The 22303-nt window shown below is 53.6% G+C and overlaps 1 protein-coding gene across 1 annotated transcript in view; it reads right to left on the reverse strand.

Moving 5' to 3' along the window:
- Positions 1-19258, reverse strand: part of RALGDS (ral guanine nucleotide dissociation stimulator) — a 68042-nt gene extending 48784 nt beyond the window's left edge. Inside the window, exon 1 of the mRNA XM_014943020.1 lies at positions 19121-19258. Within this exon, the coding sequence (XP_014798506.1) occupies positions 19121-19243 (123 nt within the window). The 5' untranslated portion in view covers positions 19244-19258. The remainder of the gene's footprint in view (positions 1-19120) is intronic.
- Positions 19259-22303: the final 3045 nt, after the last annotated feature.

The following is a 22303-nucleotide window of genomic DNA, read 5'->3' on the forward strand; positions in this document are numbered from 1 at the left end:
GCCGCCTCCAGCTGAGCCCCTCTGGAGCATCACACCCCACCACTGCTCCACAAGCGAGTGAACTGGGACCCAAACCAGCAGCCTCCGATGGGAACCGGGCTGGTTTATGGGGGAGTTGCAACATTATCCGGCCTCTGGCCCAAGCTCTGGCACCAACTCACAAGGCGCGTCGGGTAAATCCCTGCAGAGCTCTGTCTCAGGCCGCTCGCTGTAAAATGGAGACGATAACACTTCCTCCTATTGTAGGGGCCAGGGAAGCCCTTTTCGTCGCTGTTTGTAAGGCACTTCAGAGGAAAAGCACTAAAAGAATCACCAACTAAAAGTCAGGCTGTTCCTTACACTTGCATTAAGTCCTAAGTCAAAACTTCTTGGGCGTTCAGATTTTAATTTGAAAGGCTATTCCCACTGCCCAGGCTCAACTGGAAGATTATTTTATAAGAAATAATAATAAACTAGTTTCTTCTTCAAGATGAGTCAAAAACCCTCTGAGTTTGTGCAAGAATGGAAAACGATGTCACTGCTCTGTTCAGCACAATTCGTACACAGCTGTTAGATTAGAGAAGTTGCTCCCAAAATTTGGGGACCAACAGATCACAGCCAGCCCTCAGTCCCTCGCAGACCCAATTTCTCACTTGCAAACACAACCAATGCCCCTATTACAAATAGATTTTAGGGGCGAGCCACCCACTTCTTCCCACGGCTTACAGTGAGCCTGGATTTTAGGAAATTCTCCGCTGAGTATTGTGGATCCAGGGCAGTTGGATCGCTCACTCGCTCTGCCTCCAGGTTTTGGGTGTTTCTCGGAGCCGTTTCCGGGCGGCCAGGCACCATGAACTCTTTGTGCTGGCAGGGAGGAAGGCTGACTCAGGCTCTCCCGCACTTTGTGCCCCTTCTGCCGCCGCTGGCACCTGTTTTCCAGCTGCAACCCCCCCCTTTGCTCCCCACGGCCCCCCATGGGCAGCTACCGATTAAGCGCCGGGTGAATTCAGGAACGCAGCTCTCCTCCAGCCTCTCCGAAGCTCGCCAAACGGCTCACACAGCAAGGCAAGCTCCTAATTATTGTCAGTTCCTAGCAAAGGAAGCACACCAAATCCCCAGGCAATTAGGATCTAAAAGTCTCCATCCAGCTATTCTGTGTTTCATTTCCTGCAGCCCCTGCGCACAGCTGGGCTACGGCATCTCCTGCCGAGGCTGCAGGCTCCTGAAGCTCACCACGGCCATGCAATTATGCCACAAGCCTTGAAGCCTCAAGAGCCTTGAAGCCTCAAGAGCCTGCAGCAGGAATATTTCTCCGCCATCCTACTTCTTGAGCCATCCACTTGGCTGTAGTAGCTGAGCATCTTCCACCGGGGCAGCAAGTGACAATACAAACCTTTGGTTTTTGAGCTTGCTGACCTCTGAAAAACTCAGCAGAACAAGGCCAACGTGGGGAGCGTGGGGGAATCAAGCCACTTTCTAAGAAACGACAGACCACAGCACGCTTCGTGGAGGCATTTCTAGGGAGAGGTGCCTCGACCCCTTCGCAGCAAAGTGCTGCACAGCCATTCACAGTGAAAACAATCAGAAAAATAACAGGCAAAATATAACCAGTAATATTAAACTATGTCCAAGAAGCCGAAAGCAACAGGGTCCATCGTGTGAGAAGCACCAAGAGACCCTACAGCACTTTGCAGGGCACTGGGGGCAGGGGGATGCAGCGGAACAAGTGCAGAAGCTTGCCCGGAGCTGCCTGTTTGGAGAGGATGGTAAAACACCCAGTGAGTTTTGCCACGGACCATCCCCACATCGAGGGGGAGTCGCAGCTGCAGCCCCGAGTCGCAGCCTTTCCCTCCTCCACGTGCTCCTCCGCGGCGCTCCCCCGAGTGCAGAGTTCAGCAGGCATTAAGCTGCTGAAGCCTGACGCGCCGCAGACACGCCAGAGCTCCTCTGGTAAAGACTATTATTTTCTTGAGCTGTTTGTCTTTAAAGGCAGCTTTTATCTCCCTATCACCCTTTCTGCCAGAACGTTTCAGTCAGCTCTTTTAACAAATGCCACCTAAGGTGCTTGTAACCAAAAGAAAAAAAACAGGAAAAACATTTTTCTGTGTTGCTTAGCGATCGGCGTACGACAAGCCCAGGTCTCCCCCGTGCTCAGAGTTACTGTGATTTCCATCCCTGCTTCTACGGGCCCTCTGCATAACAGCTGGGAAAAGAAAAACCACTGGTAGAAAAGAGGAGAAAGGTTATGAAGCCACAAAAATTGGCAGGGAAAGATGGGAATGGGTGTAGCCCCTGAAGATAGGGGAAACTCCTTTCTGAAATCAAAACAACCCTTCTTATCTACCAAAAAAATAATAAAATGACATAGTGAGAGTTCATTATATACTGGAAACACATTATCTGATTGCTGATGGTGGGTGAGGTCCAGTGGTGGCAGTTTCATTGGCAAAGCAGCCTGAGTCCCCCCAAAAAGTTCCCCAACAGCTGGAGTCACTTTCCCCACAGCCAGCACAGCACCCCGAGCCCCTCGCTTCTCTATGGGGCACCCCGAGTGCTGCCAGCCCCTGTGCTGCTGTGCTCAGACACAGAGCGGCCAGGGGCTATGCAGACACACAAAACAAAGTTAATCTGCCTCCCAGCTACATCGCTTCCCAAAAGAAGTGATGGAATTCACTGGAATATCATGGAATTCACTGGGCATAACTTATTCCCCTAGGGGCTATGCAGACACACAAAACAAAGTTAATCTGCCTCCCAGCTACATCGCTTCCCAAAAGAAGTGATGGAATTCACTGGAATATCATGGAATTCAATCTGAAGAACTACCAACCCTCACTACAGCCTTCGGTGAGGGAGGTTATGTGCTGGATTTTCTGTGCATGTGAGATTTCCTCCCTCCAGCACATTTTTACCGCTACTGGGGCCAGACTGGGAGCACCAGCTCCGTTCAAAACACTGCTCTGTTAAATATGAAAACGTGTACTGCATCACCCAGTTGGTGATTGCCTATGGAACAGGGAGCAGCATCACCCACTGTTACGGCTTTGGGATGCTCCTGTCTTTGCTTTATGTAAGGCCGAGCAGCCCTGTCCCTCCTCAAGCCCCCTCTCACCCTCGTGTAGCTCCTTCCAAACCATCCAGGGAGCAGCGAGTGCTCTCCACGGCCAGGCTCCTGAGCCCGGGTGGAAAAGAAATAGAACAAAGTTCTGGCTCTGCTCACCTTTCAAAAATACATTCAAGGGCAGGCAGTACATTTTTCCACCAACGATAACCAGCCAAAATGACACGTTCAGCTGAATCGCGTAAAAGGAGACTCTCAGAAACAAGAGGCTCTGGCAACCCATCAAAACAGAAACCCCAGTGGATAACCAAGAAACTTTGCTCGCGGAGAGCCTGTCATCATCATCAGCTCCTACCCCGGCACGTTCTCCAGCCCTGCTCTCTCTCACCGAGGCCGATGGGCTGCAGCCACGAAGCAGCAGGTAGACCTGCACCCCCTGCGCCAGGCGGGGGGACAGAGGGAGAATTTGGGTCCCCCTCTGCAGCCAGGGAAGCGGAAGGACAGCTTTATTCTGGCTGTCACCCCGCTGGCTCTCTTCCTGGGCTAGAGAAGGCAGAGAGAGGCTCACCCCCGGCCGGCTGCCTGCCCCACAGCTCCTGCCAGCACCTACGGGCATCACTGAGCACCCACACTCATGTTATAGCTGGGGACAGGCTCTGTCCCCACGCTGCTTGTTTTCTCCGGGGACAGGGATGCAGGTTTGGATCTCTGTGACTACCACGACCGATGGAAACGTCACCCCAGCAGCTCCCTGAACCTGATCAGCACCATACCCTATCACTGGAAGGACGTGTCTGAACACACGTAGGGGAGGGAATGGTGCCACAGAGCTGCACCAAGTCCAAGAGAGAAGTGGTGCCGTAGCACCAGCACAGGGAAGGAGCACACAGAGTTGTTACGTCGCACAAGATTAAATTATGTCCAAAGACCAGCTTAAACACGTGAGCCAAACAGGCTGCAAGATGCTGGGCTGATCTGAAGAGCCACAGGTAGCAAAATAAAACATCTACACGTAGCCTGTGTTGAGCACAAAGAGTTAGCCCAGTGTAAAAATAAGGTGGAACAGACTTAAATGCCAGATCCTGGAAATAAGTGAAGGAACAGTCAGGTGTATCACAGATGTAACATTAATAACACAAGTAAATAACTGGTTACTTAAAATAAGAAATCCAGTTAAACAGGAACAAAGCCCCTTAAAGGGGGATATGGAAAAGGATGTTCCAACAATGGTCCTGTATCTCCTTTGGCTGCACAAACGTCAGGGAAAGCATACATCAAAACCCGGACGCGTCCGAAAGCCGCCGTGAAAGCCACAGGAAAGCTGACTTGATTGGAAGTGAGGAGTGAAACCTTGGAGCCAGGCTCCGGTGGAGCAAAGAGCTGATGTGATTGAAAGCGAGCAGCCAGAGAGGAGCCAGAGGGCCCGGAGCAGCCACAGGGATGAGGGAGAGGAGCTGCAGGAGCACAGCAGGAGAGACGTCCAGCAGCTGAACCAGCCACCAGCATGCCTGGGTGCTCACTGACACCATCATTTGGGCCAAATTCACGTCGGTCTGGGCTGGGACGCAGTGAGTGGACATGAAAATATTCTGCTTTAACAGCCCCAGTACACACTTACTGGTGTCAGCCACGTGAGAGTCAGGAAAAGAGGCTGGCAGGAGCTGGAAAGGGAAAGTTTCATTGCCCAGCCCTGAGCCGGGTATTGCAGAGATGAAACAGTCAGTCACATGGCTGAAAAGTCAATTAAGAATTGTAAAAGTCTTTTAGTATTCCCAGGTATTGTTAGACCCTCAGACAAAGGATGTTTAAAAAAAATAAAATTATTTTCCCTATGGTAATCACCACTTTAAAAGGTTTCCGCTCCACATTGTTTTAGCGGGGAAGTTATTCCAGCGCCTCTCTCAATGGCCAGAAAAAACTCTTTTTGTTGTGGGTTTTTGGCATGGATGAGCAGTGTTCTTCCAAACAATACTGTACGCCGGTGGCCAAGGGCCAGATTTATCTCTGGGTTACAGTGGCACAAATATCAACAAACTCGGCAAGCGCCGCTGAGTCACACCGTGGCGCTGAGTCCGGCCGCGACGCTGATGACCCTCACGACTTTTTACCTTGGGTTCCATGATTTATGCTGTTTTTTCCTTCAAGTCTTGGCTCCGGGGATCACATCGAGTGCCGAAGAATTTCAGTTTTCATTAAAATAAAAAGGTCATCCCGTGAGCACTGAAACTACTTGTGTTGTTTCCTACGGTTTTGTGTCTCGAGACAGTCTTTGGTGCCTAAAAATGTATGAACTGAGAATGAAAATGTTTTTGTGGTTAAAGTGTTTGTAAGAAGCGTCTCCCATGTGGATTTTCTGGTGTCTAATAATACATGAACTCATGCTACAGATGTTTTGGGGCATTTACAAGATTCTTTTCCTCATCTCAACCACCTCATTTCATCATATTTGCACAGACTTAATTATTTGTGAGCCCTCAGCCAAATTTGCATGAAGCCAGCCAGCGGGTTCAGAAGTCAGGTGGGGAGAGAGGACAGAGGCAGGCAGACACCATGACAGCATTAACCTCGTTTGGGTAGGAAATCAGATTTTAAGAATTTTCTGCCCCCCTAATTGCAGGGAAAAAAAAAAAGGCTAAGAAAACACGACCCGAGCATTTGGAGGAGGATCAGGGACCAGACGGGGAGTGAAACAAGCTGCTCCCTCAGGGTCTCATCCTGCCTCAGCAAGACTTTCTGCACCGTGAGGCAGCATCCTGCCCCCGAGGAGCTTCCCCCATCTTCAGCCTTCGTGGCACAGAAAGGATGGGCTGGTTAATTCATTCCTGATCGGCCAACATTGATGCAGGTCAATTTGTTTTCAATCTCAGCAGCGAACGTTATATACGTATTGATGCTTAATAACCCTGTTGCTATTTGCAATGCGCTGGCAAGGAGCGGTGTCAGTGTTTCCATTACACGTGGGTACACAACACGGTGGCACGCAGGTTCAACGCCAGCTGGGACACACACTGAGTCACCTTTTTGCAAAAGCCAAACCCCTGGAGAGCTTCCCTGTCCCTCCTTCCTTTCCCTGGACCCCGGATGGAGATTCACTGCCTTTTGCACAGCTCTTTTGCGCAGCAGTGGGAGTGTTTAGCAATCGAGGGCCCCTGGAAATTGAGGTTTGCCGTAGATCTGGGATGGAGTCTGGTGTCACAATGCAACAGGTTGGACTATCAGCAGCAGCCAAGGCCACGACGCTCAGAGACAGAGCCCTGCCTTGTGCTGACCCCAAAATAACTGGGGATGGATGGGCAGAACCAGTCCCCCCTCAGGGGAAAGAGCTGTGGGTGCACAGGCACCGCGCGCTGTGCGGTGGGAAAAGGTGGAGCTACACCCCATAGCGTGTCCATCTCCTCCCTCCTGCTCCTCCCCATCCCTCCGCCAAATGGAAAGGGAAATCCGGGATTTTCAGCTGCTTTTGATTCCTCCTTGCTCCGCACACAGCAGGGTGGGAAGGGATTAGTCTCCATTTCCCGGCTCCAAGCGCTGCCCAGGAGGGACCCCCGGGCAGGGGCTCCCCGACCCACGACTGCGACGCTGCTGGACCCCGCATCGCTGCAACAGCTGCCTCCATCCTGCCTCTCCCCAGAGCCCTCAGACGTGCCTCCCAGCTGCTCTGGTCGGTCAGTCCCGAGTCTGGCACCACAAACCACATTTCCCCTCCTTCCTCACTTGGTTGCAGTTTCTAACTGGCACTTAGCTTCCAGCATGGGAAGGAGAAGCGCTGGAGAGGGTACTACGATGAAAGAAAAAAACCCCAGACTCTCAGAGGAAGGCACGTAGGAGCTTGAAGGGAGAAGAAAAGGATGAACGTAAAGGGGTTATTTTTAAAGTGGGTTTTTGGGTGCTATTTCCTGGCAGGCAGGAGGGCAAACTCCCTCGTCTCACCAGCGGTGCTGGGGGGTGTTGCTCTGCATTTGCTTCCCTGTCACCAACCCCACAGGCAGACACCACAGAGATTGTCACACTGCTCATCCCAAACAGCTCCTCAGCGTGGCTGAGTCAAGGACCTGGATCCAGCTGTCCTCCAGAGCTCACAGCACCCAGCCCCAAACAAAAAAGGCAGACAGCAGCAGGATGGGATCCAGGATTTCCCACTCCCAGGCTGACAAAGGGAGCAAAGACCCGAGGTGCCCAACTCCTGAGCCCCAGCAGGAGCCCGGAGAAGCCAGGAGAAGAGCGAGGGCAGAGGAAGTGCCTGCATGAGTCTGCACACCAGATGACACAAGAAAATCAATACATCAGCCTTTGGATGTAAACAGCCGAAGCACAGCATCCAGACTTCACTTTTCAAAGTTCATAGCATCCAGACTTCATAAGATAGAGATGGATGTAAACAGCGGAAGCACAGCATCCAGACTTCACTTTTCAAAGTTCATAGCATCCAGACTTCATAAGATAGAGGAAGTTTCTTACCATAGAGGCACAGAGGAGGACGAGTGCCCGAGACGCTGCTCACGACCAGCATTTGCATGGAGGTAATGCCTGAAAATCTCAGCCGTGGGCCACAATACCAGGGTGCAAACTGCCGCGCCGGCAACGCGCTCCCCTCTCCAGACACGGAGCGTGACGCCACACACAAGACTCTGGAAGCCAGGACTTAAAAATACCAAACATCACAAGTTCTGCCCAAACCAAACCACCAGCCCGCCTGGCCCATACGTTGCAGCACTGTCATATGATAGAGCAAAGAGCAGGAGGACCTGGGGAGAGCCATCTCCTCGAGGTGAGTCGGAGCCCATCCTTTCAGCAATGTTAATACTGAAACAAAGCAATTAAAGCACTCCATGTTCACAATAAACAGAGCCAACACCAAGCTGCACCTCACTGTCCTCCCTTACATGGGCTGTAGTGTTTCACCACCTCACAAGCACACTGCACTGAAACCAGAGACGCTATTTGCACCAATGCACCTCACTGTCCTCCCTTACGTGGGCTGTAGTGTTTCACCATCTCACAAGCACACTGCACTGAAACCAGAGATGCTATTTGCACCAAAATGGCACTTGACAGCCAGCACGGTGGCCAAATCAAGTTGATTCAGGGCAGGGTTCCTGGCATGGTGGTTCCTTAGCATTATTTGAAACTCACACGGCTAAATTCAGCCCTATCTGAAACACAGCAGCAGTGCCTACCTGTGCTTGGAAATGCTTAAATAAATTAAAGCTGCTCAGAGCAAACAGCAGGAGGACCTGGGGAGAGTCATCTCCTCGGGGCGAGTCGGAGCCCATCCTTTCAGCAACGTTAATACTGAAGCAAAGCAATTAAAGCACCCCAAGGTTCACAATAAACAGAGCCAACACCAAGCTGCACCTCACTGTCCTCCCTTACGTGGGCTGTAGTGTTTCACCATCTCACAAGCACACTGCACTGAAACCAGAGATGCTATTTGCACCAAAATGGCACTTGATAGCCAGCACGGTGGCCAAATCAAGTTGTTTCAGGACAGGGCTCCTGGCATGGTAGTTCCTTAGCATTATTTGAAACTCACACGGCTAAATTCAGCCCTATCTGAAACACAGCAGCAGTGCCTACCTGTGCTTGGAAATGCTTAAATAAATTAAAGCTGCTGTCTTACGCACAGGAACATGAGTGCTACGTGAGGGTCAGGGGATTCACCAAAGCCATGTGTTGGCTTTGGAGATGTCCTGAGAGCCCCAAAGCATGTCAGTGCTGGCCAAGAACCTGCCATGCAGTGACTGTGTGCCAACCTGAGGAGGCTTCAGCAACACCACGGGCCGCAGGACCAGAGCTTATGTCAGCAAGAAGTGGTGTCACCCACATCTGAGGGAGCAGCAACCACATCTGAAGGTAGGCAGGGTCCAGCTCAAAGCATTTAATTGCGCGTCAAGCACACGCAGGGCACACCTCTCCTTCAGCAGTGCCACGCTGGGCTGTCTCAGCTGTAGCGAGCCCCGGGGCTCGCTGTTTGCTGCTGAAACAGCCCCAGCTCTGATGGAGTCCCTGGATGGGAGATACCCAGGGCTCTGTCCATGCTCTGCTGCCACATCTGTGGCTGTGAATGAGGCAAAGATTCCATTTCCCCTGTGTTTGCAGCTGGCATACTCCAAATCAAGTGGCTGTATCAGCGACAGCCTTGTCCCTGGACCAGCCCCGCTGGTATGGGATGCTGCGCGGAGGAGGGATGGGGCTGCATGGGGAGGCAGGAGACACCCACACCCACCCACTCCTAATGTTTGCTTAAGGAGGACAGTGTTGCCAGGGCCAAAGTCTCTTGCAAAGACCCTGTGAGGGCATCACAACTGCCTGTAACGTGCCAAACCAGTCAGTAAACCGGACTTGCCTTATCTCAGCATGGCCCCGGGGCTCGCTGTTTGCTGTTGAAACAGCCCCAGCTCTGATGGATCCCTGAATGGGAGATACCCAGGGCTCCGTCCATGCTCTGCTGCCACATCTGTGGCTGTGAATGAGGCAAAGCTTCCATTTCCCCTGTGTTTGCAGCTGGCATACTCCAAATCGATGACAGCCTCGTCCCTGGACCAGCCCCGCTGCAGGATGCGGCGTGGGAAGCTGCGTAGAGGAGGGATGGGGCTGCACTGGGAGGCAGGAGACACCCACACCCACCCACTCCTAATGTTTGCTTAAGGAGGACAGTGTTGCCAGGGCCAAAGTCTCTTGCAAAGACCCTGTGAGGGCATCACAACTGCCTGTAACGTGCCAAACCAGTCAGTAAACCGGACTTGCCTTATCTGAGCCCAGGCGGGCGCCGAGCAGCCCTCGTGGCACGCTCCTGCAACAGCTGCTTCTGCAGGCACCGCTCCGAGCCCTGCTGCAAAGTGACAGATGACAGCAAATTGTATTGACGGGCCCTTATTGAATCAAACCGTCAGGAGGCAGCTGCTCCGCTGCCAATCTGCCATCCACCGGGGTGCCCGGCCCCGGGGTGCAGGGATGGAGCCAACTACAACCAGCAGCATGTGGGCACCGGGACCCGACCGTGCATCTGCCCCAGGAGCGCCTGGAGCCATGAAAAACACTCTGCTGAGTTTGAGGGTCCCCGTGGTATCATTGGGATGAAAAATGAGAGCAGAGAGCGAGGAAGCCGAAAGCACAGAGATCTCATTTCACCTGAGAAAGGGAAACTGCAAGAGGCAGAGCCTGTTCCTCTTGGAGATACACGTCTACAGAGGAAGAGCTGCAAGAGGAGCAGGCTCTTCCCTGCCCTCAGATTTCAGCTGGTGCTAAAGGATGGGAAGGAAGAGCAAAGCAACAGAGAAATGCTCTAGGATGTCACCTTGAACATCAATTCATGTCCTTAGCTAGAGATAGGTGGTAATGCACTCAAATTGGTGGGTTGCCTTGATTCACACCAGTAGAGGATCTAGCACACGGTATTTTACCTAATTTTCTTTGCAGTTTCTCCTCCACAGCTAGCGCTAGCAAGCACAGATCCAGCCAGGACACTTATAAAAATATACTGAAAGCAGATCAATCGAACAGTTACTGGAAACATCAGCTTCTTCTGCACTTGCAGTACACAGAAAATGAGCGTTGCCTTAATTGCACCAATAACTCCAGTTAGCAAGAGTCAGTTGTGACTCCTGCCCCTGCGGCGGTGGAGCGATGGCGAGCACCCAGCGCTGCGGCACACACAGGAGACAGAGTCACAGAATGGTCTGGGTTTACAGGGACCTTTAAGATCATCAAGTCCAACCACCAAAATAATGCTGCCAAAACCACAACTAACCCCTGTCCCTCAGCACTGTGTCTATCCATCTTTTAAATCCTCCAGGGATGGTGACTCAACAACTTCCCTGGGCACTTGTTCCAATATTTGATAACCCTTTCGCTGAAGAAATTTTTCCCAATATCCACCCTAAACCTCCCCTGGCGCAACTTGAGGCTATTTCCTCTTGTCCTATCACTTGTTACTTGGGAGAAGAGACTGACCCCTACTTCTCTACAGCCTCCTTTCAGAGAGGATAAGGTCTCCCCTCAGGATCTTCTTCTCCAGACTGAACAAGCCCAGGTGCCACTGGTGTGACCAAGCCCAACCTGACACTATGCATGGGCCAAGCACGGACACTTGGTGACCACCACCCATCTCAAAATCTGCAACTGGGACTTCCCAGAGGCGACCGTGTTTGGGCTGTAACGACAAAGCCTTGGGCAGGCTGTACCCCAGGGAGCTGTGTCAGAGACTGGAAGAGGCTCCAGAAGTCTGGGTTTTCATTTCATTTTGGCAATCCTTGTCTGCCCGGCTGCATCAACGCAGCCCTGCTAACTGTTTATTTAAAATATAACCCTGATATTACTGGTCTGGCACTCCCATGGCTATATTTCACGTGTTTATTCGGTTGATGAACGCAGGCATAAGCAGAGGTGAAGACTCTGGACAGTTTAGTACCAGTGAACCAGGAGTAGCAGCAATTGGTGACACTTTTCCCCATCCCTTCCAGCCAGTGTAAATGCTCAGCTTATCACACCAACCATCCGCCCTCTGCAGCCTCACCAAGGGCTGAAAATGGGGACTGCAGCCTCCCCAAAAGCTCCTGGGACAACCACTTGCAAAGACACTGCCTCTGCCACCAGCCAAAGACGCATCCAAGAGCGCCCATCACCTCGCACGCTCACCTCTGCAGCTCTTGGGAGTTCAGCTCATGGGGCAGTGATGAGACACTCTCCCCCAGGACTGATAAAAGCAGCACAGAGGTCTGGAGGAGGCAGAGGGGTTACACACGCTGCCCTGGATGGTGGTGGCATCACCCCACAGCACTGCTGTGGGAGCCAAGGATGGCCTTAAAACTGCACCATACACGCACCTGAGGTGTTGGGTGGGCTCAGCCCTCCCCAGAAAACCCAAGACTTCACCGCCCGCTCCTGAATTTCTGCCCTCACAGATGAGAATTCAACCTGGTGGACTTTTCCCAGAGTTTCTAGTTTTCTCCAAAGAAACCGAGTGACCATTTGCCCAAGGGAAAAGGAGAGTCTGGCCAAGAGCAGGGATGGAGGGATTTGTTGTTTTTGACTGTAATTGTGGTCAGGAAACGGTCCCGGCACTCTTTTTCAGCTCCTCCCTCTCGATAACATCTACCATACACAGGCAGTGGAAAAGAAACAGCCTTTGATATAAACACAACAGAGTTTGATTCATTGCGGGGCTGCGTGCAGCTATCGCTTCACCCCAACGCTCAGTGCACGGCTTCAACCTGTCATGGACACAAGCACCAACTCCCGGCCCCGTTTGGCTCCCGGTGAAGCCTTTCCACCCCTGACACCCACAGAGCCGTGCCACAGGAGCAGAGGGATGCTGACAGGGGGGGCAGGAGATGGTGAGTGTTTCAGACCCTGCAGAGCTCAGCTGCTGGCAAGTGTTCATAGAATCATTGAGGTTGGAAGAGACCAGTGGCACCACCCCACAGCACTGCTGTGGGAGGCACGGACAGCCTTAAAACTGCCCCATACACACACCCCCCCAGAAAACCCAAGACTTCACAGCCCGCTCCTGAATTTCTGCCCTTACAGATGAGAATTCAACCTGGTGGACTTTTCTGGTGGCATCACCCCACAGCACTGCTGTGGGAGCCAAGGATGGCCTTAAAACTGCACCATACACGCACCTGAGGTGTTGGGTGGGCTCAGCCCTCCCCAGAAAACCCAAGACTTCACCGCCCGCTCCTGAATTTCTGCCCTCACAGATGAGAATTCAACCTGGTGGACTTTTCCCATAGTTTCTAGTTTTCTCCAAAGAAACGGAGTGACCATTTGCCCAAGGGAAAAGGAGAGTCTGGCCAAGAGCAGGGATGGAGGGATTTGTTGTTTTTGACTGTAATTGTGGTCAGGAAACGGTCCCGGCACTCTTTTTCAGCTCCTCCCTCTCGATAACATCTACCATACACAGGCAGTGGAAAAGAAACAGCCTTTGATATAAACACAACAGAGTTTGATTCATTGCGGGGCTGCGTGCAGCTATCGCTTCACCCCAACGCTCAGTGCACGGCTTCAACCTGTCATGGACACAAGCACCAACTCCCGGCCCCGTTTGGCTCCCGGTGAAGCCTTTCCACCCCTGACACCCACAGAGCCGTGCCACAGGAGCAGAGGGATGCTGACAGGGGGGGCAGGAGATGGTGAGTGTCTCAGCCCCAGCAGAGCTCAGCTGCTGGCAAGTGTTCACCAGCAAGAGGATCTCACACCAAGCAACCCACCCTGCTCACCAACACCATCTCCTAAAGGCACCCACTGCACGTGTATCCCCCAGGAGGGAGCTGAGCCCCACTAACCCAGCACAGGAAAGCATCTACCTCCCAGCCCTGGGGATTCAGCTGTCCAAGCTTGGCAAGGAAGGTGGATTTCCAGCCCCTTTCCAGTGCCATAACACAGGACAGTCGGCATTCTCACTGTGGGACATGACTATCAAATGCCAGACTGAATCCACACTGATGTTCACCAGCGGGACAAGAGGATCTCACACCGAGCCACCCACCCTGCTCACCAACACCATCTCCTAAAGGCACCCACTGCACGTGTATCCCCCAGGAGGGAGCTGAGCCCCACTAACCCAGCACAGGAAAGCATCTACCTCCCAGCCCTGGGGATTCAGCTGTCCAAGCTTGGCAAGGAAGGTGGATTTCCAGCCCCTTTCCAGTGCCATAACACAGGACAGTCGGCATTCTCACTGTGGGACATGACTATCAAATGCCAGACTGAATGCCAAGGCTGGCTCTGGTGCCCATCACCTAAGCAGATCCCTTCACCCCTTGGTGCTTGGGAAGTAACACCATTCCCACCCGCTCCTGTGAGGATTAATTAGTTGCCATTTACGCAGGACTCCAAGGCGATACCCGGTGCTGCAGACAGGAACAACAAAGCTGGAAATTAGTAGCTCATTACTGCTGATCTGAAAGTTTTCCTTCCATGTGCCGGAGGACAACGTTTCACCCAAGGTACCCAGGTTGCAGTCACTTAAAGCTCAACTGAATGAGATCTTGATTAAGGCAGGGAATAAACCTGTGCTACAGCAAACCTGGGAACTAATCGTTTGTTCCCATCTCCAGCTCCTCCGAGCCTGGCTCTAAGGTCAAACTAAGCTTTTATCTTCCCTCCTGTATTCCAGTACGCTGGGAAAAAAAATAATATTAGAGGAATAAATTAGCATGTGAAATGTAATTTAACTAATTAGCCCACTGGAGTGGAAAATATTTGCTAACCACTTTGAAGTCAAAGCTACTGCACTTATTAGGGTGTCACAGAGGAGAAAGGAAGGAGGCGAAGAGGGGGAGATCGCCCGGACAGGCTCCAGAGGATGCAAGTGCCTAAGCAGGACACCAAGAATTTCATCTGATCATTTCTCTTTTCTTCTCACTCTGTAGAGCTGCAGTAAGTGTCCAACTCGGACAGAGTTGGGCTGGAGGAGACCATAGGTTGTGCTGCATCTCCCTCTGACTTGCCATTTACTGGACATTGCAACAAAAGGGTATTTCCCAGCGATTTTTGCCGTGACACAGGGGTGGGTGAGCTGCACGGCATTACCCTGGGATGCCCTGGGACACACAAGTGACGCGTTGGGCAGGAGGGAAGCACCAGGACTGTGTGAGATGGGCCCAGGCAGCAGCACCCACCACCACGGGACATCAGCTCACTGGTCCCTCCCAGCCCTACGGCTCCCACTCGCAGGGAAAAGATATTGCCAATTAAGCTGACAAAACAACGTGCCATAAAGCTCCATCATATGAGGGAACTGCCCGAGATGCCACAAAAAGCCGTTATATCACTTGCAACAGTTCGTTCATTGATTTCCTCATTTCCCAGATATAGAAATTGTTGCTCTTTTATTAGCAAAGCTGTGGAAATCCCTACCCATAATAGCGAGAAAGGCACCCTGGGAAATTTTGCAACTGCTGAATTGTGGCTGAATTATGAAAGGGGGGGATTTGACAGCCCCATCAGAAGCTAGCAAGGGAAATGGAAACGAGAGCCTCCTCTGCCCCACATGAACCACCACATTGGGGGTAGCCTGGGGGGGTGGTCCCTTTCCAGCTGACCACCCAGTGAACATGGGCACAAGCAGCCCATGTCTCCCCATCACCTCCAACGCTCTGCTGCCAGCTGGAAAAACACTCCCCAAAGGAGCCCCGCTCCATCCTGGGGAAGGACAGTTTTCCTGAAAAACATGAGTATGAGGTGTTGACCCAGCAGAGCTGCTCTCCTGTGAGAGCAGGCTTGAGTTGAGGGCTCGTGTCTTTGGGGGGTGCCCCAATATGGGCTTCACCTGGATCCCTTGCTCCTTTTCGAGGCCAAAGCCCTGTTTTCCCTGGGAACACAGCCTGAAAGGTTGTGTGTTCAGTGAAAGGATTTGCAGCACAACGAAAGCCCATTTTTCAAGCCAGGCCTTCCCACAGCTACAGTCCAACTGGTGATGGAGACTGACAGACCAGATCCTACAGAAGAGCTCCACTGAGGTCACCTCCATACTGTGACTTGTACGCACGGGAGATCCAAGCCACAAAGATGGCAAGATTTGTCCCCTGGGGAGGGCAAAGACCTGACAGCAACCCAGGCATGCCAGGTCTCAGCAGGAGAACACACAACAGTGACCAGATGCTCCTGTGGCCACATCAAAGTGGGTGCCAATGGGAATCAGAGGCTCAGCAGAGCACAGCTCTGCTCCCACAGCTTTCAGCTTTGCTCTGTGCCTCCTGCCTGGATCTCCTGTCCTGGTGCACTCTCCTCCTCCCCCTGCAACACCTCCATTCCTCTCTGTCACATCCCAGATCCTCCACCTCTCCCTCTGCCACCCTGTCCCTTTGCTGCCACAAGGAGCCTGCACGGCAACTCCCGCTCAGGAGACGTAAAATACTTGTCCAAATCCTCACCCGCAAAACCAAGTAGGGTCCTGATTAAAGGAAGGTTTCTGAGCGATCGGGGAGCACGTCTGGCTCTGGAGCAGAGCATGGCACACAGGCACGTGGCAGCACATGGCACAGCTCCTCTGGAGATGGTACCAGCCGTGGGGAGAGGAGGGCAGGGAGGGCTCACCACAGGGGCCATGAGGCATTTCGGGAAGAAGGGAGCTCACCGATGGGGCAGGATGCTCCTTTTGCAAAGGGCTGAGAGGGGCTGAGCAGGTTGCAAAGGGCCAACTCAACCATGGAGGAACACCCGCCACCCCAGAGCACCTTTGCAAAGGGCATCAGGGCTCGGGGATGATGCAGCCAAGACCCACATGTGCTGGGAAAACCTCTGACTCCCTTCCTATGAAGATGATTTGTTCCACCCTCTCCCTTCCCTGTCTCACAGTGGGTCAGGAAGGCAGTGCTGGGCCGGAGCCACCCCAGTGTGGCACAGGCAGGGTTCCCTGCTTGTTAGTGCATTTGCTGGTTGAACCAATTTCTGGACCCCCACCTCTTCCTACAGCTTCCTTTAGGTACGAGCATCCAAAGGTCCCCATGTAACATGGCTCCTAAACTTTTCCCAACCTGCTTGTGCCATCTCCAAGAAAAAAAGACAATTCATGAGCCTGAAAGTCCTGAAATAGAGGGGGAAATGCCAACACGGCTCCCTCCACTGTGCCCACACAGGCTGGCAGGAGCGATGGTGGAGAGATGAGCAGGTACCTGCACGGGGGTGGGCGTGAGACACCAAACCCTGCCTGGCTGGGGAGAACCTTTCAGCTGTGAAAGAGGAGTTTCCCCATTGCTCCACAGACAGAAACACCGCTCAGGACTTCCCCGCTGGCATTTCCCTTCTGGCCGGCGCTTTGCAGCAGAGGGAGGTGCCAGCTCTGCGGGGGGGTGTGAGCCACGACGCCCCCACTTTCCAGGAGAGGAAAATGGAGCAAGCATCCTCAGCCTGGAAGCAGCAGGACAGGAGCACAGAAAGGCAGAGCAGTCCCTAATCCATCTCCTGCTCAAGGGTGCTGCCAGCCAATGCTCGACCCTGGGGTCTCATCCTGCTCTGCCCAGCACAGGAGAGGGCAGGAGATGAAAGCACCATCGGAGCCCTGAGCTGGGACAGGTGATTGTGGCTGGGAAACGCACACGGTGCACACACAGAACCTTAATTTGATTGGAAATGGGGATGCTGGAGACCTTGCTCCCAGCCTGGCCTCAGGGCAGGTCGAGTTTCCACAGGAAAGCTCTAACCCTTTCCGTCCTGCACAATGGAGCTAACGCCCCAGCACTGACCCAGGGACACCCCGATGTGCCAGATTACTGACCAGTGCCTCGCCGTCACACAGCTCCCAGCAGCTGCCAAGGGGTTAGTGGGACTCATTAAAAATCCAACCAACCAAAAAGAAAAAACCCCTCTAATGCAGTGCACACTCCCCTTACCCAACCAACCAACCAAAAAAAACAACCCCTCTAATGCAGTGCACACTCCCCTTAAAAATGATTTTTCTTTTCTGCAATCAAACCAGGAATAAGATTAGCAACCAGAGGTCATTTCCAAGCAACCCAAGCCAGAGCATAACCCCCTGTGCCCGGTGGCAGGCACTGCCCAGGTGAACACAGGTCTCCAGCTCCGGCTTCCCCCTCTGCAGGGAGGGAAGCCCCCACCTGTGTCGGGCAAACCCTGAGGATCCCCCCTATGCTGCACCACGGGCTGCAGGGAAACCCAGTGCCAGATTGCACTACCGAGCAGGAACGGGCACTGTGTAGCGTAAGCCTTGAGAAATCTGCTGTTTGAAAAAAAAAAAAATCAAGCTAAATGAGAATAAAGCATCCAGCCACCTGGTTCACCCTCTTCATCCCATGCTCCAGCCACCTCCCAGCGCCCGGCTGCCCTCCCTCCTTCCCTCGCCTGCTGCAGGAGGCTCCCGCGCTTTCGGGGAGCATCTCCCACCCCCGGCACACCCCAGCAGCTCTGCAGTGGCCATCACAGGTACCCTCATTAGTGCAGCAATACAGTAGATCCCGGCAAAGCCCTGAGGTGTTTCTAAATATAGAAGGCTCCCTGCCAGTCCCCTGTCCCTGCAGAGACACTTCAGGCTGCTGAGCTGGGGCTGGGGCTTCCCGCCCCTGCTGAGATCCAATACATCACCCTGCAGGAAAGTCCTCCCTCCTTCAAGGAAAGCAAGCTCATTTCTGTACCATCATTTCACCTTTTTAAACACACACTTAGCGTAGAAGACAAGGTAACGTTAACCATGACATATTAATTGTTTGCCATCAAGAAAACTCTGATTTAAGGCTCCTGCAGTGACAGCACAAATACTGAATACACACAGCACGAACGTGGGCTTTCCCTGCTCCAAAATCAAAGGAAGTTTTGCCTCAAATTTTAACAGCACCCAGATCACACCCAAACCCCTTGCACAGGCGGGACACCGACCGCTCACCACCCACCAGCTCTGGAAAGCATTGCCCCTATTTCAGGTTCCCCAGCAGCTTTATCTCAGGGTTCCTTCTTACACAGTCCGATTTGGGGTGTATTTCTGCGAGGGGTAGAGTACAGGTGACCAGGGGAGCCCCCACCAGGAAACCCCTGACCTGAGGACATCAGGAAACCTCCGCCTCCATGCTGCAACCAACAGCAATTTTTGCATCATGGAGCAAACCCTGCAGCTTGTTGCAGCTGCAGCACCAGCAGCAGGGCGAGGGGGCAGGATGGGTGCCCACACAGATGGCAGGACCAGGCAGGGCAGCCACACCACGGCATGTGAAGGCAGAGCTGAGCTCCGCAGCCGATCGCTGCCTCCCAGGTTTTCACACCCATCAGCCACCCCAGGGCAGCAGCTCCAGGACACACACAGCAAACACTCCCTTTTCGTACCGGGCGACAACACAAATCTTTTTCCATATAGGAAGGCTTCCCCTCCCTCCCAAACTCCTCCTTTCATTTTGGTGCCCTGGGTTTGGCAAGTGCAAGACATGGTCTGCCTCAAAATACACCGCTTCAGAGAGGAAACAGTCACATCTGGAGGCGGTACCAGCTCTTGGCATCTCTTAACTTTGCCAGCAGTTCATCACCCCTGGGTAGTGCCGGGGTGGGGTCACGGCACCTCGCTGCCCCTTGCACACCCACCCTGTCCCTGGAGCCCAAAACGGGCTGGTCGCTCGCTCGCCTTCTACTTACATCATCGTCCTGCACGCTCAGGGGGATATCCAACATGCACATCTGCACAGGCTGCACCAGAGCCTTCTGCACGTTGAACAAAGGTTTCGCCTCCATCTTCCCAGGGATGGAGGGGCTGCTCATTCTTCTCTCTCTCTCTCCACCGCCGCTCCTCTCCCAGGAGCGGGTCCAGCCCAGGCAGCAAACCAGATTGGAGATCACTCCCTGCTCAATTTTTGTCAGCACATCTTGCCAACAGCTGCTGCCTCCGCTGCTCTAAGAGCTCTTATTTCCTTCCTTGCAAATCAAAGAGCTGCGAGGAGCTGCACCAAGAGGCTGTGTGTGCGCGTGTGTGAGCAAGTGCGCCTGTGTGTGTGTGTGTGTGTGCGTGTGTGTAGCCGGCGATGCTCCTGAGGTTGGTGATCAGCCCTCTGCGAGCATGCCACGGCACGCTGCCTTCCCCCAGCCTCTCCTTTCTTTCAGGGCAATCTCGGGGCTGGCTCCAGCTGCTGCTTTGCACTGGCGTGAGGTTTCCAGCCTCATCTACATGCACGGCACTCGCAAACCCCGCGCATTGTCTCAGAGACACAACAGGTCCTGCCTGCTGTTGATTTCTGATTATGATCAAACTGTGTCTGCGGCAGCTACAGCATTTCCCTCTGGCTGTCGTGGCAGGCAAACAAGCAGAGCTGGAAGGATGAGAGGGTGTGAGACAGAGAGCGTGAACGATCGGGGCTGGAGCCTCCCCTTTTCTTTCCTTCTCTTCTTCCATCCCTGCTTCCCATTGTCGGAGGCAGTTTCAGTCAGCACTTCCCTGTACTCCAAGGACCACAGCGAGGCTTAAATAATTCACATCCAGAGAGTGCTTGGGAACCTTATGGCACTGAAAATGCAGCGTGGCACTAAAAGACAGCGAATATTGGTGACCATTTTGTTTGCAGGTCAATTCTGCACAGAAAGTTTCGCCCAGGTGAGCGTGGCACCAGGTGTCTTTTCCACCAGAGAGAGCCTGCGACTCCGAAACGGAGCTTTGCTAAAAGGAGTATGGCACAAAATGGAGTGGGTTTGCCACAAAGAGCATCTTCCTGCAGAATTTGCACCAGCAGTAGGATGAGAGTCTTGGCGTGGAGCAACATGTGTATCACCTGCACAGATGATACTGCTCTCACAAACGAGAGTAAACCTGGGGCCAAGTCTGTGGGCCATCTTCACACCCTCATCAGCTGCAGAGATCAGGGTTAATAACCAGGGAAACACACAGGGTGTCTCTCTCCAGGGTGAGCAGAGAAGCAGTTTGGTGGGTTCATCGAGCTCTGCTCAGCAAGAGGAGTCACTGGGGCCAGCTACGTACCCAACAGAAGGGCCATGCGAGATGCCAGGGCCAAGTCAATAAAAAGTCCTCACTATCCTCAAAAACCAGAAGTTTATGTCCTTACAGCTGCCCTTCTGGCCGAGCCCAGCAGGGATGACATCAATAGGGTGAACAGACCCTACTCCAGGCATTTCTGGGTGGTTTCCCACAGCTGCAGGCAGCAGCGGGTCCTGCTTTGGGGCTGCCCCTTGCTGCACAGAGGGCAAAGGTCCGGGATGGTGCAGCCCTGTCCCGGCTTTCCCAAACCCAGCTGCTGCCCGAGGCCACAAGCCCAGCTGACAGCACACCTGGGTCTCGGAGCAGCGCGGAGGAGCCCTGCTGAGCCGGGCATTCCTGCGGCGTTAGGTAAGCTGGGCTTGGCGAGCCCTGCTCAGCACCCAGCCAGCACCGGCCCCGCGTCCTCCCGGGCTGGGCTGAGTCATTTGCACAGGAGCCAGAGACATCCAAAATGCTGGGGTGAGACGGGTCTTACACACACACACGGACCCTTCGTGCCACACGCAGTCAGAGCTGGGCACTTCCCAGGACTTGCAGCCCTGAGGAAAGGGACTTGGGGGTTCTGGTTCGAGACACTGGGGTGAGACGGGTCTTGCACACACACACGGACCCTTCGTGCCACACGCCAGACCCTACTCCAGGCATTTCTGGGTGGTTTCCCACAGCTGCAGGCAGCAGCGGGTCCTGCTTTGGGGCTGCCCCTTGCTGCACAGAGGGCAAAGGTCCGGGATGGTGCAGCCCTGTCCCGGCTTTCCCAAACCCAGCTGCTGCCCGAGGCCACAAGCCCGGCTGACAGCACGCCTGGGTCTCGGAGCAGCGCGGAGGAGCCCTGCTGAGCCGGGCATTCCTGCGGCGTTAGGTAAGCTGGGCTTGGCGAGCCCTGCTCAGCACCCAGCCAGCACCGGCCCCGCGTCCTCCCAGGCTGGGCTGAGTCATTTGCACAGGAGCCAGAGACATCCAAAATGCTGGGGTGAGACGGGTCTTACACACACACACGGACCCTTCGTGCCACACGCAGTCAGAGCTGGGCACTTCCCAGGACTTGCAGCCCTGAGGAAAGGGACTTGGGGGTTCTGGTGGATGAGAAGCTGGCCATGAGCAGGCAGTGTGCAGCTGCAGCCCAGAAGGCCAATCGCATCCTGGGCTGCATCAAAAGAAGCGTTGCCAGCAGGTCCAGAGAGGGGATTCTGCCACTTTACTCTGCTCCGGTGAGACCTCACCTGGAGTATTGTGTGCAGGTCTGGAGCCCTCAATATAAGAAGGATATAGACCTGATGGAGAGGGCCCAGAGGAGGGCCACAAGGATGATCAGGGGGATGGAGCACCTCTGCTACGAGGACAGGCTGAGGGAGCTGGGGTTGTTCAGCCTGGAGAAGAGGAGGCTCCGGGGAGACCTAATAGCAGCTTTCCAGTACCTGAAGGGAGCCTACAGGAAGGCTGGGGAGAGCCTGTTTAGAAAGGCCTGCAGTGACAGGACGAGGGGCAATGGCTTTAAGCTGGAGGGGAACAGATTTAGATTGAAGATTAGGAGAGGGTTCTTCACTGTGAGGGTGGTGGAGCACTGGAACAGGTTGCCCAGGGAGGTGGTTGAGGCCCCATCCCTGGAGATATTCAAGGTGAGGCTCGATGAGGCCCTGGGCAACCTGGTCTAGTTGGGGGTGTCCCTGCTGACTGTGGGGAGGTTGGACTAGATGACCCTTGGAGGTCCCTTCCGGCCTGGGCAATTCTATGATTCTGTGACTGCAGAGGGGTCCAGCTCATCATTCCCAGGAGAAACACAAGGGTGAGAAAACCAGTGCTTACACACTGCAGGAATGGGAACTAATGGGCAAGCC

This window comes from Calidris pugnax, unplaced genomic scaffold (assembly GCF_001431845.1).
Source record: "Calidris pugnax isolate Ruff unplaced genomic scaffold, ASM143184v1 scaffold102, whole genome shotgun sequence".
In the NCBI taxonomy this organism is placed as follows: Eukaryota; Metazoa; Chordata; class Aves; order Charadriiformes; family Scolopacidae; genus Calidris; species Calidris pugnax.